This window comes from Physeter macrocephalus, chromosome 9 (genome assembly GCF_002837175.3).
Source record: "Physeter macrocephalus isolate SW-GA chromosome 9, ASM283717v5, whole genome shotgun sequence".
Classification (NCBI taxonomy): Eukaryota; Metazoa; Chordata; class Mammalia; order Artiodactyla; family Physeteridae; genus Physeter; species Physeter macrocephalus.
In genome coordinates, this window is record NC_041222.1 from 60,792,571 (window position 1) to 60,819,946 (window position 27,376).

Here is a 27,376-nt window from a genome sequence, read left to right on the forward strand (position 1 = left end):
ATAGGTGTTAGCTCTTCTCTAAATGTTTGATAGAATTCGCCTGTGAAGCCATCAAGTCCTGGGCTTTTGTTTGTTGGAAGATTTTTAATCACAGTTTCAATTTTAGTGCTTGTGATTGGTCTGTTTATGTTTCCTATTTCTTCCTGGTTCAGTCTCAGAAGGTTGTGCTTTTCTAAGAATTTGTCCGTTTCTTCCACGTTGTCCTTTTATTGGCATAGAGTTGCTTGTAGTAATCTCTCAGTATCCTTTGTATTTCTGCAGTGTCAGTTGTTACTTCACATTTTCCATTTCTAACTCTATGGATTTGAGTCTTCTCTCTTTTTTTCTTGATGGGTCTGGCTAATGGTTTATCAATTTTTTTTTTATCTTCTCAAAGAACCAGCTTTTAGTTTTATTGGTGTTTGCTATGATTTCCTTCATTTCTTTTTCATTTACTTCTGATCTGATCTTTATGATTTCTTTCCTTCTTGTGACTTCGGGGTTTTTTTGTTACTCTTTCTCTAATTGCTTTAGGTGTAAGTTTAGGTTGTTTATTTAAGATGTTTCTTGTTTCTTGAGGTAGCATTGTATTGCTATAAACCTCCCTCTGAACTGCTTTTGCTGCCTCCCTTAGGTTTTTCGTCATCATGTTTTCATTGTCATTTGTTTCTAGGTAGTTTTTGATTTCCGCTTTGATTTTGTCAGTGATCTCTTGGTTATTTAGTAGCATATTGTTTAACCTCCATGTGTTTGTATTTTTTACAGATTTTTTTTCCTGTAAGTGATATCTAGTCTCATAGCATTGTGGTCAGAAAAGATACTTGATATGATTTCAATTTTCTTAAATTTACCAAGACTTGATTTGCGACCCAAGATATTATCTATCCTGGAGAATGTTCCATGAGCACTTGAGAAGATAGTGTATTCTGCTGTTTTTGGATGTAATGTCCTATAAACATCAATTAAGTCCATCTTGTTAATGTGTCATTTAAAGCCTGTGTTTCCTTATTTATTTTCATTGATGATCTGTCCATTGGTGAAAGTGGGGTGTTAACGTACCCTACTGTGATTGTGTTACCATCGATTTCCCCTTTTATGGCTGTTAGCATTTGCCTAATGCCTTGAGGTGCTCCTATGTTGGTTGCATAAATATTTACAATTGTTATATCTTCTTCTTGGGTTGATCCCTTGATCATTATGTCATGCTCTTCCTTGTCTCTTGTAATAGTCTTTATTTTAAAGTCTATTTTGTTTGATATGAGAATTGCTGCTCCAGCTTTCTTTTGCTTTCCATTTGTGTGGAATATCTTTTCCTATCCCCTCACTTTCAGTCTGCATATGTCCCTGGGTCTGCAGTGGGTCTCTTGTAGACAGCATATATATGGGTCTTGTTTTTATATCTATTCAGCCAGTCTGTGTCTTTTGGTTGGAGCATTTAATCCATTTACATTTAAGGTAATTATCGATATGTTCCTATTACCATTTTCCTAATTGTTTGGGTTTGTTATTGTAGGTCTTTTCCCACTCTTGTGTCTCCTGCCTAGAGAAGTTCATTTAGCATTTTTTGTAAAGCTGGTTTGGTGGTGCTGAATTGTCTTAGCTTTTTCTTGTCTGTAAAGGTTTTAATTTTTCTGTCAAATCTGAATGAGATCCTTGCTGGGCAGAGTAACCTTGGTTGTAGGTTTTTCCCTTTCATCACTTTAAATACGTCCTGCCACTCCCTTCTGGCTTGCAGAGTTTCTGCTGAAAGATCAGCTGTTAAGCTGAATCCCCTTAAGATTCCCTTGTATGTTATTTGTTGCTTTTCCCTTGCTGCTTTTAATATTTTTTCTTTGTATTTAATTTTTGATAGTTTGATTAATATGTGTCTTGGCATCTTTCTCCTTGGATTTATCCTGTATGGGACTCTCTGTGCTTCCTGGACTTGATTGTCTATATCCTTTCCCACGTTAGGGAAGTTTTCAACTATAATCTCTTCAAATATTTTCTCAGACGCTTTCTTTTTCACTTCTTCTTCTAGGACCCCTATAATTCAACTATAATCTCTTCAAATTTTTTCTCAGACGCTTTCTTTTTCACTTCTTCTTCTAGGACCCCTATAATTCGAATGTTGGTACATTTAATGTTGTCCCAGAGGTCTCTGAGACTACCCTCAAGTCTTTTCATTGTTTTTTCTTTATTCTGCTCTGTGGTTGTTATTTCCACTGTTTATCTTCCAGGTCACTTATTCGTTCTTCTGCCTTAGTTATTCTGCTCTTGATTTCTTCTAGAGAATTTTTAATTTCATGTATTATGTCGTTCATCATTGTTTGTTTGCTCTTTAGTTCTTCTAGGTCCTTGTTAAACATTTCTTGTATTTTCTCCATTCTGTTTCCAAGATTTTGAATCATCTTTACTATCATTACTCTGAATTCTCTTTCAGGTAGACTGCCTATTTCCTTTTCATTTGTTTGTTCTGGCAGGTTTTTACTTTGCTCCTTCATCTGCTGCGTATTTCTGTCTTCTTATTTTGCTCAACTTACTGTGTTTGGTGTCTCCTTTTTGCAGGCTGCAGGTTCGTAATTCCCATTGTTTTGGGTGTCTTCCCCCAGTGGGTAAGGTTGGTTCAGTGGGTTGTGTAGGCTTCCTGGTGGAGGGGACTGGTGCCTGTGTTCTGGTGAATGAGGCTGGATCTTGTCTTTCTGGTGGGCAGGACCGTGTCCGGTGGTGTGTTTTGGGGTGTCTATGAAGTTATTATGATTTTAGGCAGCCTCTCTGCTAATGGGTGTGGTTGTGTTCCTGTCTTGCTAGTTGTTTGGCATGGGGTGTCCAACACTAGAGCTTGCCGGTCATTGAGTGGAGCTGGGTCTTAACATTGAGACAGATATCTCTAGGAGAGCTCTCGCTGATTGATATTACATGGGGCTGGGAGGTGTCTGGTGGTCCAATGTCCTGAACTCAGCTCTCCCACCTCAGAGGCTCAGAACTGACACCTGGTCGGAGCACCAAGACCCTTTTGGGAAGTCTGAGGTCTTTTGCCAGCATTCAGTAGGTGTTCTGTAGGAGTTGTTCCACATGTAGATGTATTTTTGATGTATTTGTGGGGTAGAAGGTGATCTCTACATCTTACTCCTCCACCATCTTGAAAGTCCTCCTCAAGATATTTTAGACATGCCCATCTTTTGGGTCCACCAACATAGGTGAAAGTAAAGGTGGAGTCTGAATATCTGAAATCGGGCAGGGCACGGTCTTGGCAGGGCCAGAGGTTGTCTTCTATTCTTAACTGTCCTACTCATCCAAGACAGTTACTTTGCTAGAGAGAAATCCAGATTTTGTTATAATAAAGTCCTTCTTTGAGGATTAAAAGTTATTTTCTTTTTGTAATTCTACACAATTGCTCCAGTCTAGAGAAATCTGAGAATTTAAGACCGGGTTTTAAAATCAGAAATGAACACTTCCAAATTCATTATTTTTAAACGTCTTTATTGGAGTATAATTGCTTTACAATGATGTGTTAGTTTCTGCTTTACAACAAAGTGAATCAGTTATGCATATACATATGTTCCCATATCTCTTTTCTCTTGCGTCTCCCTCCCTCCCACCCTCCCTATCCCACCCCTCTAGGTGGTCACAAACCACCGAGCTGATCTCCCTCGCTTCATGACTTTTTTTTTCTTAGAGTCCATATATATGTGTTAGCATACGGTACCAAATTCATTTTTAACGTATCAAAATTCAAGTATTTTTTCAAAGGCCAGATCCCCCATGAGTTAGCCAGTGACCAGATTTTTCAGCATATTTTATTTTGAAGAAAGTGGAAATTTTGATTCCCACATATTGGTGTTCACATTGTAAACACTTTTTTAAAAGATTATCATTTGGGGGTGTATGTAAATCAGTGCGTTTATATAGGAGACAATCAGTAATTTTGTATAAAATTATGTGCTTTAAGACTCTGCTTCATTTCTCTCTAGTGGACGACACAGTGGTTGCTATTCCCTATGGAAGCAGACATATTCGCCTTGTCTTAAAAGGACCTGACCACTTGTGTAAGTAAACTCAGTTGTTGTCCTTTGGGTATTGGGAATTTTAGTCATTATTATTTATTTTTTGTTCCCAGAAAAGATTAAGATTTAGAAATACAAATCTTAATCCTCTATCATAATATGGTATTTTGAATGCTTCTGTTTATCTTTTGGTTGCCTAGGAGACAGCAGAGCCGTCTGTGGTAATTACCTCCAGCCAGTCATCCTGAAAGATACAAAATTGATGTTTCCAATAGGGTGTTCATGAGTTAAGCACATGTTTATGATTTTGTGAATATTATTTCTCATTCTCTCTCTTCTTCCTCTCCAGTCATTCTCAATCTTTTCCTTGCCTCACCTCTTTCTTTTTTCTTCTTTTCAACCTTCCCTCCCTCTCCTTCATTCTTTCTCTTTTAATTCCTACTCTCAGGCTACATTACTTTATCAATTCAGGGGAACACAGAAACTCCAAACAGCCTTAACCCTGTGGCATTTGAAGAGAACCCTGTGGTCTAGTTAAGCATCCCATGTAGCAAAGATAATGCCAGACCCTAACGTCTTGAAGATAGCTTTTGGAATGCAAGATTGAAGGGTAATCGTAACCCCGAGATCAAATGGTAACATGGTCCCACCAGAGTTTGTGCAAGAATTGATCTTCAGTCATGGCAAGCCAGCAGTACACAGCCACATCTTTTTTTTTATTACCATGTAGTGCTGTTTAGATGTAGACCTGTAAGTTACAAGCAGAAAATTATAGACTATAAACCAGGGAGGGGGTAGGAGAGGATATGTTAGCTTTTTCTGCAAAATTCACTTTCACTGAAAGACTCCAGTTGGTCCCTTGAGCATTTCTGATCTCCTCCGTATGATTTTTCCTGGGTTCCTCCAAAGCCATCTATCATCTTCTGCTCTCTCTTCCCTCCCACACACATGCCTAAGAAGCCAATTTAGGTAGCAAGCATTATCTTTTGGCAATTGGATTATAAATGAAATCATTCCAAAAAGACAAACTGGAGGGAGACAAATTGGAGCCTGTGAAAGTTCAGATAGCCTACAGAAGCCTTTCTAAAAATAAAAATAAGTACATTTCATGGGAAAGGTGGGCTTTGAGAGTTCATGTGACTTAAAGGAATAAGTAAAGTACAGTTCAGGCAAGGTCAAAAGATGCTGAGAAGTCACCTTATATGGATCCAAGTGCTTTTCTAACTCTGAACATCCCCCCAAAATATACTGTTCATGTTTCAAAGGATGATATATGTGTGTACACTGTTACCATTCAAATGATTTGTTTTTCCCCTTAAGAATTGGACAGAATTAACTGCTGGTGTAACAACCTCAGTCAGAAACAGTATTTTTCTGCACAGTTAGAGGCTAAAATAAAACATCCAGACTAATGCATCACCAGGTGGGCGACTTACTCCTCATTGCAAAAGAAAGAACCCAAGGGAGGAGGTGTAAGAGGAAAATTCATTTTTATAAATGAGTTAGTCTAGCCTCCCAGACTTAGTTTATGATTATTATGAATTAGTAAAGAGGATTCATTTTTATAAATGAATTAGTCTAGCCTCCCGGACTTCCTAATTATGTGATCACTGAGAAGCTGAAGAATTGGCCTTGTTTGGTTTAATTGCTCTAAGGATTTGATAAGTAAAGTGTCAGATGATAGTCATAAATGATTAAAAGCAAAATGGAATCTGCTTTTTCCTTCAAAAAGCATACTGTTGGTAACATTTGTATAGCCAAGGAAGTTTCTATTTTTTTTTCTATTTTGTTTTTGTATTTGGAATATAACTCAGCAAAATGAATGTGTAAATAAATGATGCCTTGTTTCTCTGGCAACCCTTTTACCCTTCACTCCCAGAAGCTGGCCCAGTATGGGACCAACCTCAGCAAGAGTTAAGGAGGGCCAAACCAGAAGAGTAGACCATCTGTCCAGGTCCAGCTCATCTTTAATCAGAAGTACCTGGGAGGTACTTCTGGGAGGCCTGGTGATAAAATTGAATCAGATGCTCAGGCTTAGACCTCCAAGAGTTTTCCAAAACTAAGTTAATTTATGTCCTGGAGATACTTCCACAAATGAGTGCAAATACATGGAAGGCAGCTCGAGGAGTGAAGGCTAGAGGAAGGAGATACAGAGATGCTGCTGCTTTCCTCTGATGACAATCGCTGTGGTTCTCCCACTCCAGCGTTCTCTCAATGTACCTTTTATTCTGTGAGGTCCTCTCAGCCCTGGGACAGGGGAGGAAAGCCAGACCTACTCCCAGAGAAGGGCTACACGACTTCATCTGAGGGGCATGGGCATTTAATTGGACACCAGCATTTTCTACCTGTTGGTATTCCTTCTAGTAGAGAACTTGAAGTAGGCAACATCTAGAATAATTTAGTGCAAATACATTAGGTACCTTAGTGCCTCCAGAGACCTTAAAATTGTCCTTAACCCCAAATCCTCAATCTGTAAAACACATAAGAGGGGAATCGTTCTGTTTGAATGTGGGTAGGAGACCCAGATCCCTAACCAGGCACCCCATCTTTCTGCTAAAGAACCCCTGCCAAAACCAAGGGTCCTTGTGCAAGTTTTACAAACCATCATTAGACTTAGTCTATCCATCTTTCATCACGCAGGAGGCAATTATTCTAAAATACTCAATCACATGAGAACTTAACCTACTTTGAAATATATATATCATAATAACCCTCATCCTCAGCATGCTCTGATTTCCTAAAACAAAAGATGTTTCCTAGGCTTTGTCATTGGGCAAATTCAGATCGGAATGCTCCAGGAATCAAGTTCCTCTCTCTGTCTTGAGTTCTTGTGAAATATCATATATGTATATAAGACTGAGTGAAGTAATAAAAAGGATTTTAAAAAGAAAGAGAAGTAAAGAGGATAGTTAGTTCCCTGTCCTTAAGTCACTATAGTTTCTTTATTTTGAGCAATAGCACAATTCAGTATGTAACCAGAAAGTATAAATAAATACAAGGTAATATATGAATATCAAGTCTCACAATGGGTGCTGAAGGAACTCAGAGAGGCACCCTGGGCCTCATAGAGCAAAAGGGAAACTTCAGGGTATTCTAGACAGAGGGCCATAAAGCCTGAAATCAATAAGATATGTATAGGAGATGGTTTAGTCAAAAGACTAGGATTGTGGTAAAGTAAGGTACCCAAAGGAAGTCATTCAGGGAATCAAAGATTTCTTGACAGGGAGCCCTGAATGCTTGGCTAATGAGTTTTAAAATTTCTTTTGCTGCATAAATTCCTCTGTGATCTAGAGGTGCCCATATATTTTGTTTCTATCACATTTCAATTATGTCAGCCGTATAAAGAATAATACTTCTCCCTGACATAGTTCTTTTGCATGAGATGTGCTTGCATGTGGTCTGTGGTAGCCCTGGGAACATCTTTCTCTCCTCTTCATGTGTTTGATTATGTAGATCTGGAAACCAAAACCCTCCAGGGGGCTAAAGGTGAAAACAGTCTCAGCTCTACAGGCATCTTTCTTGTGGACAATTCTAGTGTGGACTTCCAAAAATTTCCAGACAAAGAGATACTGAGAATGGCTGGACCACTTACAGCAGATTTCATTGTCAAGGTAAGCCCATTTAGGTACCTTGTTTTCGAGCTACCTCCGAACTGGTGTTACTTATAATCCCCTGAAGAGAGAGAGACTTTAGGTTTTGACATACATTTGGAAAGCTTGTTATCCAGGAAATGTTTAATTCAAGGGTGTTGAGCTACATCCTAGACTTTATAAGAACATGCAAAAATTTTAAGGTTCTAGGGGAAAAAAAAAAAAAAAATATATATATATATATATATATATATATTTGTGTGTGTATAAGTTAATAAAAAGACCCCACCCAAAAAGCCAACATATCATTAGTTGAGGGATATAAACTGTTTTTAAAACAACTTAGGATACAGTCGTTGACTCACATAAGGTATCTGCTGTCAAAGAGAAAGACTAATTAATGATCCATAGGCTTGGTCATGCTTCCAGTTGCAAGGTTTTTTTCCCTCTTGTACTGGCAGCAATACCAAGTTGTTTCCTTCTGTCAGAGCTTCCCTACTCTTCAAGGTAATATAAAACACATTGCTGGAGCAACATACATGTTCTGTAGGAAAAATGTACACACTAGAAGACTGTTTGGGAATCCCAGTAAAAATAAAGCATATTTTTGCCTTCAGTAGGTCAGAAGGACCTGAAGGATTTCAGCTGTAAAGCTGTAGACCTTGTAATTTGTCCAGGACTCCATAAATTTCTCATCATGGGATCTGGAGCCAGAGGACATTTGATTTAAGCTAAGGCTTGATGACCCCATGGCAGCTGGAAGTAAGGATGCATGTTGGAAATGTGATAGGCAGTGAGGCTGCATGGAAGAAGGGTTCCAGAGTCCGTCCTCTGTCTCCATCTGCATGGTAGCCCCTTTAATCCAGTCCAGATGCCAGTTACATGACCGTGAACAAGAAGCCACAAACCATCAGAGATAGCTCCCAATAGAAGTGATGTGGCAGGTAGTTAAATAATTTCAGTTGAACAAACAAATACAGTAAAAGAATGAGAGATGCCTTAATTTTGTGAAGCCCTTAGAATAAACCACTTTTACTAATTTCCCTAGTAACTTTGCTAGAGTTAATACACATACTGAAAATATAGAATGGATTTCAAGTAATATCGTCCACATTTGAACAGTTCACAGAATTGTCAAATGCATTTCATATGTCCAGCTGCCTTCTGCACATCACCCACAGGTACAGTGAGCTCAGTGTGTCCAAAATTGGACTTGTCTAGCCCCAGAAACCTACTTTATCTTCTTTAATTCTTCTCTTGTGGAACAATACACTATTTACCCAGCCAAGTCAGAAACCTCTGATTCACACCAATTCCCTTCTCCTATACACCCCTATTTAGACATTAAACTTTGTCAGCTCTACCTCCATACCATCTGAAGACTGTTCTTTCTTCTCCATCCTTGCCACCACTGTCTTAGTTTAGGTCTTTGTATTTCTCACCTGAACTAATGCGATGGGCTCTGAATTAGCTTCCCAGCCTCTGACCCATTGTCCATGTTACCTTCAGAGTGAGTTTTCCAAAAACCAGAGTGAGTTTCCCCTATTCATGCTCCCGCGTTGCCCCTCACCTCCACTCATTGCTTTGGGATTAAAATGCAAATCCATAGCCCAGCATCTTTTACTCTCAGTAATCTGGATTCTGTCTACCTTTCCAACCTCAGTTTGACTTTTCCTCTCCTGTTTCAATCAACTGAATGACTGGCAAGTCCCCCAACATCTTGCACTCTCATAATTCATTACCTTTGTGTAATGCTGCGTCCTCTGTCTGCGATGCTGTTATCTTTTCTTCCCCCATTTTCTTCACTAACTCATACTTGTACTTCAGGACTTTATCCTTCCAGAAGCATTCTGTGACTTTACCACAAATTCCAGTTTCCATCACATCTCCCCTCTTCGTGTTCCTCAAGGGCAGGGGCAGAATCATATCTGTCTTCATATCTCCGTAAAAAACCCGACAAGTGCTGGATGAATAAGGGACTTTTATCACATGGCAGTTGCTGAAGTGGGACAGATGTGACATCTTTATCCTTCCTGAAAGGACACTGAATCTGAGGGAAGTTGAGTGATGTGCCCTAGCTCACACCAGTGACAGGCCAGGACCAAAGATCATGTCTCTGCTTCTGGCTCAAAACTCTTTTTAGTATTCTGTGTTGCTTCTAAGAGGGTATTTTTTCTTCTATGTATAAATATACATATTAAAGGAAAAATGAACTTTGAGGAACTTTTTGATGCTTTCTTAGATTCTTAGCACCTGTAAGTATCTTCTTTCAGAAACAGGCTGAGCTATCATTTTACTGTCTTTTGCATTATATCCTCTTTGGTGACCTAGCTTCAGGTTGCAAATGAGAGGAGATTAAGGTTTCATTAGAAAATATCAGGATCAAATAAATGTAAAGTTATTCTTCAATAGATTATATAATTTTTAAATACTTTTACTCAAACTTGAAAATGAGCCAGATAATGTAAGGAGATACGGGGAAAAAGAAGAAAATTACCTTTTTTGCCAGTGATTTATAATAAAGCAACATTTTCTCCCTTAATTTTCCCCAGGAAATAGCTGAAAATGAAAGATTACCATTTGCTTATTTGCCATCTTTCATGATTTAGGTGCTTAAAAATTATACACATAGTTTGTAATTCAGTTTTCAGTGTCAAAGTATAATCTCTTTTGCATTATACATTAATTTAAGTAACAACTTCCTTTCTAAATGAAATACATAGGGATCAGAATGGTCATTTGTCAACATCTCCTTGGAAGTTTATTGCCAAAGTACCATTTTTGTTTATTTAAAAGGAAAAGACTTTTTTGCACGTAAGGAAGATTTTCTCACAGTGAGAATTCTTATATATTACGATTGGTTCCAAAATTATTTTTGGAATCTCTTCTTCTGGCCGCCTTTAAAAATGGACTAAATGCTCATCTTACCTCCTACAGGAGCATGTCTTCCAAAAATTTGTACTTCATACACTGGCTGTACATTTTTGGCAATGCTAGTGTAGAGGGGTAAAAAGGAGAAGCACTCTAGAATTTTGTATAGTCTCCTGCTTACTGGGGGTGTGACCTTGAGTATGTTGTTTTACCTCCTTGAGCCGATTTACTCATTTGAAAAATGGTAATAAAATCTCCCCCCATATAGAGCCTTTGTAAGGAATTGAATGAGATAGTGCGTATAAAAGCAAACAGAACCAAGTGACTTCCTTTCCATCTTTTTCAAATGCTTTAACTTACAGTCAGACTTATCACAATATTCTGTCTACACAATGGCAGAAAACTGCTTCTCTGAAGACATTCAGAGGCTGATTGACTTACAAGTGGTACACCCAGGAACAGTTTGGCAGGTATAGCTATAAGACACATGGAGGTGGGCATAGCCTGGCTGTGACACCTATAATCGCATTAATTGTTAGGGGTGATTGGCTATTGGCTAGATGATTATCTGGCTTAGCATACTCTTCTTCCCTTACCAAGCCATGTGCATCTTATCTGAAGCTACAGACTCAGTGAAAGATAAGGACCTTCCCAGATTAGAAGAGGGGTTTTTTTGGTCATAGTCCATTCTTTATTAGAACATTGAACTTAGCTCTACTTGTGAAAGCAGCTAAGGTATATTTATACATACTCAGTTTGTGCCCATTTTTAAAATTTAAGAAAGCTGTATTAGCTGGAGAGAAAAGTGATTGATGAGTACCTAAGCCACCAAAGTAGCAGAAATACACAGCATAATAGTAAACCATCAGCGTATTCAGAGCTGAGAACACTGATTCACAATTCATGCTCTGACAATCAGAGAACAGTTATTTCCTACAGAGGATAATTTTCTAAATGCATTACACTTCCATAGTTGGGGAATTTGGTTAGGAAGATTGGCATTATCCCAATTTTTGCCTAAGTACTCTAGGGAATAGAAAGCTGGTGGTTTCTATTCGCAAAGTTAGGGCATTAAGCAGAGATGATGCCTTCATATTTCTTTCTGGACAGCCTTGAGCATTACCCTGTACATAATTCAGCACCCCCCAGAATTGTTTTTATTAAAGGGGACACAATAGGAGGGGCCCCTGGACAGAAATCACACATGCAAAGTTATGAGAGTTCACTTCATCAAGTAAGTTTATAGAACTTCCATGTATATTCTTCTTTCAGGAGATGCTTTCATGCGTGGGGCAGATTGATTTCGAAATATGGTATCTGCCCTCTCCTAGCTCATAATGCCATTTGACAGATAAAACACTGAATAGGAAATTTTGAAATAGTGGTGCATATCATTAAGTACCAAATTAAAATGGATAGTAAAAGCTATAGATACTTGCTACAAGCTAATGTGATGAAGACACACTTTGTGAGACTTGGGCATCCTGTGAATCTCAGGTAGGATTGAAATCATCGATTCTTTTCTCTGGTGGAGGCTGAGCTTTGGCAGATGTTTAATTCCCAGTTGATTTCACCGTGTCACCCAGCCTGTCTCTAGATGGACCCCATACTGGTCAACCTATGTTCATACAAAGGGAAAATCATTTGTAAGCCAGACATTCTAGAGCGGAAAAGTCTAAATTAACTATAGGAAAAAAAGAAGCAAAAATAGTGATTTCATTCCCCCAATAAATATGCTCCCTTATGCTAATTGATTCCAAGAGTTTAGAACTGAGCTGATTACAATACCCTGCATTTCTTGTTGGGTTTCCCACATTGTTCTACCAGTACAACAGCTATTTTTAAGATACAGAGTCAGAGAACCAACCCCTCACCTTTCTGTGACGCTGAGAGAGGCAGATCCCTGCCCAATCCTAGCCCTGCTGGCTGCACTCTGCTCATTTCTTTTCTGCCCTCCTTCTGCATCGCAGCACTGAGACAGTCCTTCTCTTACCGAGTCTAAGCTCACTCTGTTCGCCACACAACAGGCCAATAAATCGGGAGACGAGGTGCCGAGGCAAGGAATACGACTTTATTCGGAAAGCAGGCAGACGGAGAAGATGGCAGACTAGTGTCTCTGAAGAACCATCTTATCGGGGGTCTGGATGCCAGTTTCTTTTATAGAACAGAGAGGGGGAGGAGGTGGGGAAGTAAAGTAAATAGGCCATAAGTTTTGCAAATATCTCCTGGAATGGCCAGCCTCAGGGAGGGGATGTGTTACTTCCTTCTTTCTTGCAGCCATTCACAGGTGGACAGGGTCAGGGTGTTTCCCTGAACAAAGGCACTTTGGTTTAACATTCAGGCAGAGGGGCAGGGTTCCCCGAGGCAGGCCATTGTGTACAGGCAGTATTCTTTTAGTGAGCAAAAGCAACGGGAAGCAAAGGTTAAAGTAAAAGAAACAGATCCAACATGGAGTCAGATTTTTGTTCTTCCCTGTAACACATCCAGGAGACTCTAGTTTGCCCTGCCTAGCATCTTCGTCCTGACACATTGCTTCCACCTCTTTGTTCCTTAGCCAACATTACACTCATTATTTCCAAAGAAGCATCCCTGATCTACTGCTGTACGCAAGGGCTTTGGGCAGTAAATCCATAACCAACATCTCTCATGCAACCCTGAGCCAAGGGCCTATGGGCTGAACTGCTGTATCTCCCAATATTTAGGTCTGGCATTTTAGGAGGACTAGAAAACTCTATAGGAAGTGTAGAAGTAAAGTTGGGTGCTAACAATTTTTTTTTCATTATTTTTACTGAATAACCTTTACTCTTAGCATTTCCAACCGTTGAAACAGTGGAAAATTTAAGTCTATGTTTTATTCCAATAATAACTAGCATTTTTATGCCCTTTCCACTACACTATCCTGCCTAAAGAGATAACCTTCAAAGGAGGGTGAAAAGTACTTTTGGGTGAGGGCTGTGTTGTAACAATACTGCGTCTTTTCATGAAATTTATCAACATAATCAATTTTGTCAACAAGAAATGATTAGTAACATCTTCAAGGAAACTGCAAGATGTATATAAAAAGATAACACTTCCAAGAATTTGTCACAAATAGTAGTTTGCAATTCCAAAAGTGCTTGAAAGGACCGTGTCAGTAAATAATTCATTTGTTTTTTTCATTCATGCATTCATTTATTCAATTGTTTGGACACCTACTATGTGGTAAACGTTGTAGATGATGCTGAAGAAAGAGCAATAAGCAAGATAAGTGATACTTGCCTTCGTGGAGTTTACAGAATAAGGAAGAGAAAGGCAAGAGAATAACAACTGTATCAATATTAAGTATTTGTAACCACCTAAATGCTAATAAGAAAGATCTGATTATTGTTGCATATTCTTCAAAGTCCACAAAAGCATTTTAAAATATTTTTACATTTTTTTGAGGATTTGCTATCACCACGTGCCACCAAAACAGCCCCAAATTAAAATATAGGAGACTGAGGCATTTAATTAACAGATTCCCCTCTTTTCCATTTTATTCCCTCCCTAGCAGGCATACTGATTTATTTCCACCATTTCCAAGCCTTCCCAAGTCATGACATCCCTGGCTGCCCTAAGAGCAGGTGACCAAGTTGAATACCATTGTGGGTCCAGGGGTCCCAGCTCAGTGGCTCACAGTGGTAGGTCTGCCCACAGCTCCCTTTTTTCCACCTCTCCTCATGCCAGAGCAGCACCTTAACTGCCGGCAAGGCGGCGAGAGAACCCTGCCTGCCCACTCCCCTACCAGTCCTTCTGGGGCGAAAGTTTCTACAACATTCGAAAGAGAAAGGAACCTAGTTGGGGAACATCCCAAGGCTCACAAGTTACCCTTGCCCCCACTGAGAAGGAAAAGTATGGCATTTCATTGTGCTTCATCTGCAAGAGCCTATGTGTGCTTGATGTCTTTTGTGAGTTTGAAATCTCTCCTTGATTCCTTTGATTTTAAGTGGACTTAAAACTTACCAGTTATCCAAGCACACATTTGTACGCCCTGCAGCTCTACCATGACTGCGTGATCAACTGTTATGGGAAGTGACCAGTTTTGTCTTCTCCTTTACTTTCAATGTGAGAAGTCATTATATTGAGTTAGAAACACTGAACCATTATAATTATAGGAAGAAAAACTTGGTTCGGAACATTCTTTTTCCTTATTAACTTGAAGAGGTCAAAATTACATACGCCAGATGGTTTAGTTCCCTAAAACAAAATTCTAATGTGTCAAACTGAAGCTTTCAATGTACATTTGAGAACCAAAACCTGGTGTTTGAGGATTTAGGGTTTATGAAGCTCCAGAACTAATGATACAAAGAGTCCCAGCAGCCCAGAATTAATAAAACCAGGAAAAAGGAACATGGTGGTTCATCTCTGCAAGCAACAATTTAGGCCATCAAAGTTAGGCATCCAGTTAGCCTCTTCTTTTTTTTTTGTAATATTTTTTTCTACTCTAAAACGTAAATGTAAAGTTAAGAGGATACTGAGAAGAGTTACAAGGATACCACTAAAGATAAATGTCTATATCTTCACAACACTGATAGGATTGCTTGGTACCATAGAATGGCAGCTTTAGAGACAGGCAGACCTGCATTCAAATCCCTGCTCTGCTGTTTCCTTGCTGTGTTGCCTTGAGCTAGTCACTTAACCTCACCTCATTTTTTTCATTGTAATGTAAATGTGCAAGATAATGCAGAGTAGTTTTAAGATTCAATTTAATATAAATAAAATGTTCCCTGCACACGGTAGGAATGTAGTAAGTACTGGTTGTTGTGGTAGTTGTAGCTGTTCTTATTAAAAGAAGGCAACTATTGAGAAGGAAGAAGCAGGAGTGCTTTCAGGGTGGAAGGAACCAAGCAAGATTATGAGATCAGAGATTTGGATACACCATAATTGGTTTCATCTATTTGAAATAAGATGTCCGTGCTCTTTCCAATCTCTTTTCAAATCTAGGCATAGAGTCTCTGCATTTGTGGTCATTGTGCATCATTTCATTGAACTCATTGAGAACAATATTCTTTCTAAGCTGCTTGTATTCTTTCCTTCAACATGGTATTTACTAACGCTCCCTCTTGACGCTAAAACTCCTTGACATTCATGCCTTTCTCTTTGGGCATGTGGTGGTTTTATTGGTAATTCCCCGGGAGCTGAAAAAAGGACCTGCTCCATTTTTTGCCTCTTTAAGCAGGCCAAAAGATAAGCCCGGACACTGTAGATATTCTAGAACAAGGTTTCTCCAAGTATTTGGATGTTATATCCTCCTCATTTTGATTCCCGCCCCCCCCGCCCAACACACACACGCTTTCTTAGGACTTAGTTTAATTTCTAGCATCCCGAAAGGGACCTCTGCAAAATAATCTGTCTCTCCAGATCTAAACAAATTTTCCGGTCTTTTTATTTTTTATGGAGCTTGTTTTCAAATGAGAGTCCTCTTCTAATAGCTTTCCAGCATGATAATCACACATCCCAAAAGAGCTATCGGCTTTTGTGAGCTTAAAAAAAAAAAAAAAAAAGCTTTCCAAAGAATGTGATTAATACTACCTCCCTAAGCAAGCAATTAGATATCCTGTATCTGACATATAGGACTGAAAAATATTAATCTGTAGGCCATGCTCCCCTTTTGTGAAAGACACTGTATTGCTTCAGCTGTTGTTGCTTTCAAGTAGGGAATTGTATCACTGTTTATTCTAATTAGGAAAGACCTGGATGCTCCGTGGGTCAGAATCCTAGCATAATATGAGATATTCTGTAGCTTTTCTCTCTTCTTTCTCCTTTGCAGCGCTTCCAGATTTTCTGAGGAATATTTCATATTCTTATCCAAATGCCAAAAACTGAGCTAGGATTTAGCACCTGTTCCTTGTTTCTTCGGTGTTCCTATTTCCCTCTGCACCCTAGGTATTTAATCCAGTTTTTAAACTCAGTAGCAAAAAAAAAAAAAAAAAAAGGCTATCTTTTTAAAAAAATCTGAAGCCCAAATCCATCAATTTATTCTAGATAAAGGGCAGTTGGAACAGTGCTAAGGCTGGAAAACATTAACAAAGACTTAGGCCACATGACTCTGCTGACTGTTGCTTCTCTAATTGATGTGATGGAGTTGGAGTTGTCCATGGAACTTCCTTTAGTATAATAAATAGCCCGAGCCTTGCCCTTGCCCAACTGTCTAAATGCTGTATGACGTCATTCTGTCTGTAAAAGCAAGGCATTGTTCCTGTTAGATACTTTTCCTTGTCTTTCAGGTTGAGTTTGTTTCCTCAATCTTGTATTTTTAAACTATTAAAGAATTATTGCCTCACATTCCTCCCTTTTAAAAAACAAAGGAGCTATAATTTCCATAAACGCATGTTTTATTTGAAGTAAATGCTTTTATAACGTAAGTTGGTGTTTTTCAAAGTTTGATTTTTGGACTGTCTACATTTGAATTGCCTGGATCTCTGGGCTGGAACCCACAAGTTTGCATTTTAGTAAGCTTCCCATTGGTAACTTTGCACATTAAGATATATGAATCACTAAATTGCCAGGAAACTCCAAGTATGTCTGTGAGTGGGAAGAGCTACTTAATTCTTTAACTCTTTATCTCTCTTAACCAATGACAGTACCTTTAATTTTTTTGCAGCGTATTGCATTTATCATTTTCTTACAACAAGTTGTCTATTTCTGAACCTACATTGAAAAATCCATATAATTTTACCTGTCATACCAGAGAGGTTGGAAATAAAAGAGGGTAAGGGAATGGAATAAGTGGCTTGGGATACAGTCCTGCCAGAATCACAAGTTGAGACGTTGCCATTCCTTGTTCTGTGGAAACAGAACTGAGAAGGTGATGATAGTGATGTTTTATGCCAGGACCATTTGCTGGTTAGATGGTAAGATGGGTGATACTGCCATTGCCGCTTCTCTCCCAGTGCTGTCCTGGACACAGCCTGAGGCCATCATTACTACCACACGTCCTTGTCCAAGCTGCAAGGAGCCCAGAGGGCACCCCTCTGTCACATTAGTTCCTCTGCTTTGCCATTGTCTCCTGCAGATCCGCAACTCGGGGCCCGCAGACAGTACAGTCCAGTTCATCTTCTATCAGCCTATCATCCACCGATGGAGAGAGACGGATTTCTTTCCTTGCTCAGCAACCTGTGGAGGAGGTAATGGTGCTCACTTAGTCTAGGAGCTCTTGGCGTCTCTGAGGGAAGACAGCTGTGATAAAAATAGTCACTTCGGCATATGGAAGTGCTGGGTGCATCAGATTCTTTCTTCTCAGTGAGGCCAAATCCTGAAGCCTTCCTGTAAGGCAGATACCTCAGTGTAGATGCCCCATGAACGTTTTCTGTCTGTAGAGCCCCATCAGAAGAAATGGTCTTTCCTACTTTCCTTGATTCATGGAAGTTCAGGACAAGCTGTGTCATACCCAGGCAACAGCTTGGTCCAGAGGTGATTCTATTCATTTGAGAACAAACTACCCTGGTTGAATGAACTTATCTATTAAGGAATCAAGTGAAGAGTGTTTATCAGGCCTTCTACATAGCATGATGTATCCAAGAAGAATCAGAGATTAATTAAAGAAAACAGTTTATTACCAGTAAAAAAAAAAAATCACTGCACCATAGAGTTAGGCTCAGTTATTTGTCGGCTCTACCCTGTCATCCATACAGTAAAAAGAATGCCACTTGACTTATTTATACATTAAAACACATCTCTCCTGAAAAGTCACCAGATGAACTCCCATCTCTGCTCCATCATGTCTGTAACATGAACAGCATTTTGTGTTACTGGAAAAGGTCCCCCGCACCTTTAATAATTACTACAATGGCTCCAGAATAATTTCCATGAATTATTTTATAAGAATTTATTTAACCATATCCCTGTAGAAGATCATTCAGTTCATTTAAACTTCTCTATTATAATGTACTGAATAACTTAATACCTAAGTATTTTTCTCCTTTCAAATTATTTCCTTGGACTAAATTCACAAGAGTGAGTTTCAGAATTTTTGTGGCTATTGGCATATATTACCAAAATTCTTTCCAGAAGGGTAATAAGTAGTCTGTGAATATTTTAGTTTCATTGCTAACTGAGCCAGTATTTGTGGGCTATCACTTTTTTTAAAGTTTTGGTAATTTAATGGGTATAAATTTTATGTATATTCCTTTAAAAATGAGCACATGAAATGAATTGTAGCTCCAGCTTCATGGAAGCCTGTTAATTGGCTCACTTTAAGTAGCTAATCCACATAGGTATCACTATATTATTTTGATAAGAGAACCCACATAGGTATCACTATATTATTTTGATAAAAGAAGGATATTACCTCAAAATGGAGACAAATGATTATCCATTAATTTTCATAAAACAATAAGGATATATGATATAATTCATCTTCAGCTGTGTTCCCTATGTCTGCATAATGTGAACAAACCGTTGAAAAGGAGGTTCTATAGAGCATTGTTCAATTTTACCTTAAAAGCACTTAGTCAAAAATAAGTGCCTTTCACTTGGTTGTTACATAACGATTAATTCAACATTTCAAGCATTTCAGTAAAATAGTGTTTCCAGTTGCTCTATCTGTGCTGAATGGAAAATTGCTTTGCTTAAAAATAAAGTGCCATTTACTTTGATATTTATGGGAATATGTTGTTTTGATACACCTATTAATGACTAACACAGGAAGCAGTTTCGAAAAAAGAAATCTAAGCAAGTATTTTTTTGGTCTTTTCTTTTTAAATAAAAAACATGTTCTGTGAGAAGTAGCAATTCAATAATAGGCCTGCTGCGTCAGTTTCACATAGAGCTGCTGTTGGCATATAATTTCAGTAACGTTGATAATGGCTTGCTATATAATAAGACAATTAATGTTAGATTCGTATACAAACCAACCTCTTTGGGCTTTATTTTCCTCACATCTAAGTGAAGAATTAGAACCATCAGTAGTTCTCAAATGTGCTGAGCTATCAAATGCTTTCTTCAAAGGAAATCTTACTAGGGAGCCAGATAAAGGAACACTGTTCATAGTGAAGACCTGAAAGATGTAGAAACCAGCCTTCCTCACGTTTCATGGACCACAGTTTGAAAATTGCTGAAGAAATGATCTTTAAATTCCTTTATATGTTTCTGGTTCCACATTCAACTAGCTGAGCATTTCACTAAGTGTAAAGAATTGCTACTCCAAATACCCTGTGAAACTTTAGAAAACACAATTATCTGACCATTTCGGTCCTTTACTTCATTTGTGTTTTAAGTTTTCATTTCACACACACTGGAAGAGCTTCCCAGCCACATTTTTAGCTGACAAATGACAATTTTTAAAAATCGTAATCTCACATTTAGTGTTTACTTACTGCTTGTGCCCACATTTTACTACCTTATAAATTCTGTCCTTGAGTAGAAATTATTTTCTGGAAAGTTATAAAATAATTAGCTTGTCATCAGATTATCTGCTTTAAGTATAATGTAATTGAAAAACAAAAGCATATTTACTTATGTGAAATATCATTTTGCTTTTTGATTTTCTTATATAAGACAAAAAATTAAGTGGAACATGTGTTCTTAGCCATTACTTTCCATGCTTTTCATCTTTACAGTAAAATTGTTAAAAGGTCTTTTTTTAGGTCTTTAGCGAACAATTAATTTTTGTGGGTGGTCTGAGAACACAGCTTCAAGTCAGGAAATCTGGTTTAGAAGCCTCCTTCTGATTTCCTAAAATCTTTTGCAGGACTTTTAATGACTCTAAATCTGACTTTCTAACAATTATTTAGCAATAACAATATTCAACCACTGCCCATGGGAATATATTTTGGAATTTATTAGGGTTAGAATGATACAAAAGGCCTAATTTTTAAAAAAATACTCTATATACATTTATTTTTCACACCAAGAATCTAAGTCCTCATCACCATCCCACCAGAAATCCACAGGACAAGAAAGAGGTGGGTAGGAAAGGTAAAACATACTATGAGTAGAATTAAGTATTACTCAGCAACACTATTTTTAAATAAATAAATAAAGAGGATTCTCTAAAGAGTGGAAATTTGTGCATGGAAATCAAGAAATATTGGCTAGAGAATTAAAGAGAAATGGTAAAGGACTTTGAAACAAAAATTGAACAGTAGGAGGTATTTTTTTAGTTGTGTAGGGAAACTTGAGATTTATGATGGCTACTGTTGAGGTCTTAGTCATCCATTTACTCAGCTTAAACCATTCAGGTTGAATTTAGGCAAAGAAGAAAAAAAAGGTTTCCAGCCAGCTAGCAGTACCCGATCCTATGTCATGTCCCATGGTCACCCGCTGACCAAGAGGAGTGGTGTTGGGGGTTATTTTTTTTAATTTGAGAGTTTATTCTCCCTGAGGCCCCAGGTACGAGGGAGGCAATTTTGCATCCTTGCATGAGATGGTTAGTAAATAAACACTGATGACCTTTTTTGGATACAGAATTCTGTGTTAGACTTTTAGATTATACAAAAGAAATTAATAAGAATCGTACTTACGACAGTCTTATAATCTAGCTATGCTCTTATGTAGTTCAAGCCCTATGGTATAATTTAATTATTAAAATTTGAGTGGAAAAACACAATTTTTGAGGCCTGCAAAAATTAACAAGCCTTCCATTTATCCGTCTTTGGTCCTGGAAATGACTGGAGCATTGGGGAAGAATTTTCATTAATATGAGATGGCCAAAAAAGCTTAAGGGACTATATTGCATTGATGTGTGCATTGAAATTTGCCTGAATGGTTTGATACTGCAGGTTACCAGCTGACATCGGCTGAGTGTTACGATCTTCGGAGTAACCGAGTGGTTGCTGACCAATACTGTCACTATTACCCCGAGAACATCAAACCCAAGCCCAAGCTTCAGGAGTGCAACTTGGATCCTTGTCCAGCCAGGTCAGTCACATTTACCAGTTTGTTTACCATAAACATAAGTCAAGTTCAAATAAGCGTCTTAAAAACTGTTTCATTAAAAATAAAATGAAATTTAAAATAAATAAGTGCTGCTGTCCAGTGTCCATCCCTAGTCATGTGTTATTAGAACCCATGCCCCTTACTCTTGCTACCGTAAGATGCCATCTCAGGGTCTATAGGTTTTCCATTGGTAAAGCTACAGGTAAAGCACTCTGCAGAGTCATTTTCTCTTCTGATTTTGTTTCACTCTGGTTACTTGTTTCTGACCTTAACAAACATGATGGAACAATGTCCTCAGGATTCTTTGCATTTTCCCTCTGTCACCTGATCAGTGAGATGATCAGAGCCGACCATATTTCAGGGTCACAGCTGACCCATTTTAGCCTATGGTGGGCCACACCGATTAACCAGAATCAAAACCAGCCTTAGAGCAGTTCTTCCACATATAAATAAACTCAGCCTTTGTTGAAGAGAAAGCAGGACTTATTTCTAATAGTCAGATTCTTTTTTAAAGGTCTTTTTAATTAGGAGTCTTAAAGAGACACTTGACACTTTCACATATGTTTGCTTTGGGGAAACCATAATTGACCCTCAATTATTTGCAGGATCAAGAATCAGACTGATGAATGAAATATCTCAGATGATGAGTAGTCATAGAAGTACAGGTCAAGAATCTTTGCATGGGTGTAATATTTGCCTTTTTAGCTGCAACACTACCTGGTAATTTTATTAACTTGGCTTATTCATCCTCAACACGTGAGAGAGGATATATGAAAACTCTTATCCTACAAAACTCATCATGAAGACCAAAAGATAGAGAATCCTTTCCAAGACCCTTGGATTTCTGAGAAACATCTCAATGGTATTTTTTAAATCATAGTTTATTAACTATATATTCATAAAACAAAACTTTGAATAGGTAAAATACTACATGAGCCATGTGGCTGAAAATCACTCTGAATTGTAGGCAATGCAATTTTAGTTTCTGTTTTCTGCTGTTACCTTTTTAAAGTGTATTTTATTGTACTCTTTCTGCCTCACATTCAGGAATTCTAAATTCTACAGGTGATGTGAAATTGCTATTATTAATTTACTCATAGGCACCACATTACCTAGCTGATAAAAGTGAACTCAGAATAACAGGTTTTCATTAAAGAAACAGAAGAGTAGATATGTTATAAATATATAATTCAGGTGAAGTTTAGTTTTGCTTCATATTACACCAGAAAACTATGTATTAAAGACTGGATACGGTATAAAACCAAATGAGGTGTTAAAATTTTGCTTGGACCTCTTTATTTTGGAAATATTAAGGGTATGAGGTATTTTTAGCCAAGATAATTCTAACTCATGCAATTCAACCCTAGTTTAAAATTATTTTACTTATTATACATCTTTATCCATATCTATACCAGGAAGACCAGTGCATAAAAAGCATAATTATCCCAATTCAAATGGGTTGACTCAGCCATAGAGCAACTTTGAAGGTCTTATACACAGTTCGATGAAAATTTATGTGTGTATTTTTAGGAGAAATACGAATTCACTTCCCACAACTGCCTAAAGCTTTTCCCCCACTCAGAAAAAACTTCAGTGAAGAGATGGCCATGAAAAACAGTTGTGAAGTGAAAGCATTTTGTTAACAATTTTAAGAAATACGTTTCTAATCAGTAAATAATTTACTCATTTTTTTTTCTGGCTTCTGATTTTCACCTATCTTTTCTGTTGGAGTAATATTTTTGGCCTATTTCTTATTATTCAAAAGCAAAAGGCCATCCTACATGAAAGAAGTTTGTGAAATTTATCCTTTTTCTATGTCTATGTTATTTTAAAACATCTAATACAACACATGTATAAATGTTGGGACAGGTGGCTATTAAAAAAGAGGGAGAGAAAAGGAGACAAAAAATAAGTTAGAAGCAAATGTCAGGAAGCTGCTTTTTTATTACAGAGGTAATTAAAGAAAGCTGTAAAAATTAAGACTTAGCAGTAGAAGAGGTTTAAGAGGAAACTGCTTTAGGAAATGTAGATATGCTAGTCTGAGGTTAAGATACTTCAGGATTGCTGTGAAATTCACTGAACTCATTTGCATATCCAGGATCAAAGCAACCTTCCTGAATTCCAAGAGAAAGTAAGAAGTGATGGTCTGAGAAAAGGAGATGAAGAGACTCGATAAAATAGGTCTGCCCTCTCATCAGACACAGCAGAATCAAACCCCCAAGGAACTGTTTTCTAACTACAGATTTAACTGTCTAATAGTAAAATCAAGAGGGACATGGTGACATTAAACAACACCTTTGCGTCCAAACCTAGAAGCCCCTAAAAGGGAAAACACAAGAGGTATTGTTTAGAACAAAGTCACATATTTTGGAATTTCAAAAGAAATTTATTTTATGTAGCCATTGAGATAGTTCTTCACTTTTCCTGTATTAGACTATGATTTTTGGCTGATTATTTGAAAGCAAAATCCCATTTAGATAGCCACGTTCATCCCCTGTGGAGATTGGGAAGTACCATGGACAGCAAAAAAAGGCACTAAATAAGTCTGTATCCCTGGGTTTATTATTTTGCCCTTCTGGGCCTTAGTTTTCTCACCCACTAGTAGAAGTGAGAGGGTTATTTGTTGCATTAAATTAGTAGTTTTCCAACTGTGCCTATAGAAGTTGTTGTTCATGGAGTTGCTTCATTAAATTTCATTTTATATATTTTGAAGTATCTTTAAACAATAACTCACAAAAAGTATACTCAAACATAAACGAATGTTAACTTGTTCAAGCTAAGCTAAAATTAAAAATTGTTGTAACAATAGTAAAAATATTTCACTACCGAAGGAAATACTTTTTGCCCTCATTGTTAAGTTCCGTGATTATGTCTGTTTAATTAAAAAATAAATATCTGAAGATTGTAAGGTGAGCTATAAAAATTGTCACCATTAGCAACTACTTCTCTGAGATAAGAATTTTCTCATTACTACACACCTAAAACCAAAACAAATCAGAAATAAACTGGATGTGATAACCGTTAGCCATAATCCTTGATACCCAATTTTTCTGTTTACCAAAATAGCCTCACTGTTCTCATTAATTTGCTTTATAATAATTTGAACTAATGAATGACATCACTTACTCATTTCACTCACCAACAGCATCCATAGGTTTCCATGGTTGTGGCTGGATTCATCTAGTGGTTCTTGGGACTAAAGAGATTGTTGACATCTAGCCTATTCTTTCCAAAATAATTTTCATGTTTTCATGGCTTTTTTCTGATTCTTCATGCTAACTCAGAAATGTTGGTAAGTTAAAAGACTATAATGAAAATGATAAAATTCACTAAAAATCTCCAGTGCCCACAGATAATCACTATTAATGCTTTTGCAATATCTCTTTCCAGTTTTGTCTATAGCTCATACATAGGTAAAATCATTCTGTGTATAATAGACACGTGGAATTCAATGACTTAGCATTCTTGGTTTCCACTATTCTAAAGCAAGCCTGAATATCCATGACATGTAGTAAGTTGACATTTCCTGAGACAGGAATTTGAGTTCCTTTCACTACAAGACCAACAAGTGAGCTTACCTGGTGGCCAGCTGTTCCATCCCGAGAAAGCTGTATTGCTCTCTACTGATGTCATTTATGCAGTTATTTTTATGACATGACAAAATACTTTGTTTCCGGGCCAAAAGCGGTCTCAAAAAAGAAACTAAAACAATGCTTATAATGGGACAGAAGAGAAAGTGAAGTTTAAAATTTAATAACTTTTAGCTAAAATTGAGAATATTTCTCACGGGTGCCTCAGAACTATGTTATCACTAGTCCCATCACACACCCTCTACAGAGTATAGTATATGTTCTGGTGGTGGTCCCAACTTGGGCACACCCAGAAGTCCGGAGGCATGGTCCTTCTGGATATCAGAGGTCTGGACATGTTTAACATGTTTTCTGCTTCATTGACTTAACACTATAGTAGCTAAGACACTTGGAATCTTATCAAATGTAAAATCCTCCTTGTGCCTGCCATGCTATAATCATAGCTTCTGCTTTACACAAGGGGAAATTATTTTTTTTAATGCAGTACCTGGTGATCTGTGCAGTGGTTTGTGTCATCATTTCTTCTTGGATGAAGGGTAAAGTCATGTGGCCAGAAAGCCTCCAAATGTATTCCTGTGGTTCAGCAGCAACTAAAAAGGCATAGTTTTAGTTCAGCTAATAAGCACCTTATGTTTTCAGAGTGTCTTTCAATGTAAAAAAGGCTACATTTGGCCTTACGTAACTCAGTCTAGGAGACTGGTAAGACTGTTAAGGCTGTCTGGGGGGAATTGTGCAAGACATTGTTTGTGAGAAGATCAGAGAACCACCTTTTCAGGTTATTTTTGGTTTGTTTTGGGGGGTTTTTTTGGCACAGACCTCTGCTTTTCTCTCCAAGGCAGTAATGAAGGGGGCTTAAATTGGCAAGGGTTGGAGAAGCAAAAAAAAGCCCTCACTCATCACACTATCATGGTCACAATCATTAGCAAACAAATCTGTTTTTTGCTGAAACTACATCCAGATTCCCCCTTTCCTCAAGGAATTCAGAGCAGCAGTCCTAAGCAGATGCCCAAACTTGTATGCCCCAAATGGCAGTTCTTTTGAGTTCAAGTGGACTTATTTTGTCCAGCTCCATTTAATTTGACAGCAAATTGCATAAGTCATCCCTGGCCATGGGACCGAAGTGTGAACAAAATCTCAGAACTGAATCCTAATGCAACTTAAATCCTAATGCAAGAGAAATAATCTGCATCGTGAGCGACACTATGTACAGTGGACCTATAAAACTCAGTCACACTAACTTGGTGACCACCTAGTCCAGTGGTGATACAGTGATTACCACTATACCAGGGTGATTTAGGAGGGGAGCTTTGGAACAACATAGCCTGGCTTGGGATCCTGGCTCTGTCACTTACTGGTTTGGGTAGCCTTCGGCAAATTACTTGTTCTCACTAAGCCTCAGTTTTTTCATCCTCCAAAGTAAGGATAATAGCTACTTACTTCATAGAGCTGTCATGAGGAATAAAGGGTGTAATACATTTAAAGAGCTTAGCAGAGTGCCTGACACACGATAAGCACTCAATAAATGTGAGTGGCTGCAGCTATTATGACTAAGATCACCGTTATGATAATGTTGATGTTACTTCAGAGAAACTCCTAAACTCTCCAGAAATCAGCTTTCTCCTCCATGAAAGGACTTGGAACTCTAAAATTGCATATGGGTCTTCTAGAGAGGTAGCTCTCTATTTGCTGTTTTAACAATAGGAAACATAAATTCCTAGGAAATTGCTTCATGAAAGCAAATCACATTTATCAGATTTTAAAAATTCATGATCATGAAAAGTGAAGATAATTAGCAACTCCTAAAATCCCCACTTAACCAGCTATGAGGCACTGCCATTCAGTTTGCATGGGGTTTATGCCATGTCCGTCTCCAAAAAAGGAGAACTCAATGTAAGGGCTAGAAAATGGTTTTCTCAGTTGACAGTTAAAGTATAATGAAATGTTTTCCTAGTCACGAAGCTCTGTTTGTTTTATAAAAGTAGGTAAATTGCTTAGAAAAGTAACAACTTTCTTCTTTTTGCTCAACCCCATTTAAATATACTACTTTAAGTAGCTAATGAATAAGTGACAAAAAATACCATCATAAAATCCCATTTGCACTTTCATGCATTTATGATGAGATAAATAAAGCAGAGTTCTGATGCTTTTTAGAATACATGTTTGTACCCTTCCCAAGTTTATAGACCTACCATCAGACAATCAGCTCTAACTCAGTTACAGGACAGTTCTGTTCTTCCACCAAGCCAGTTCATCACTAATAATTATGATCACTTCAAATATTACATTTTAAACTTTTAAAAAGTATGATTATATGCAATCTTTTTTTTTTTTTTTTTTTTTTTTTTTGTGGTATGCGGGCCTCCCTCTGTTGTGGCCTCTCCCGTTGCGGAGCACAGGCTCCGGACGCGCAGGCTCAGCGGCCATGGCTCACGGGCCCAGCCGCTCCGCGGCATGTGGGATCCTC

The 27,376-nt window shown here is 37.9% G+C and overlaps 1 protein-coding gene across 1 annotated transcript in view; it reads left to right on the top strand.

Annotated features, from left to right (window-relative positions):
- ADAMTSL1 (ADAMTS like 1) overlaps nucleotides 1–27,376 on the top strand; it is a 475,524-nt gene that overhangs the window by 173,441 nt on the left and 274,707 nt on the right. The window contains exons 6-9 of the mRNA XM_024126824.3: nucleotides 3,933–4,007; nucleotides 7,419–7,576; nucleotides 17,460–17,571; nucleotides 21,166–21,304. Coding sequence (XP_023982592.1) covers nucleotides 3,933–4,007; nucleotides 7,419–7,576; nucleotides 17,460–17,571; nucleotides 21,166–21,304 — 484 coding nt within the window. The remainder of the gene's footprint in view (nucleotides 1–3,932; nucleotides 4,008–7,418; nucleotides 7,577–17,459; nucleotides 17,572–21,165; nucleotides 21,305–27,376) is intronic.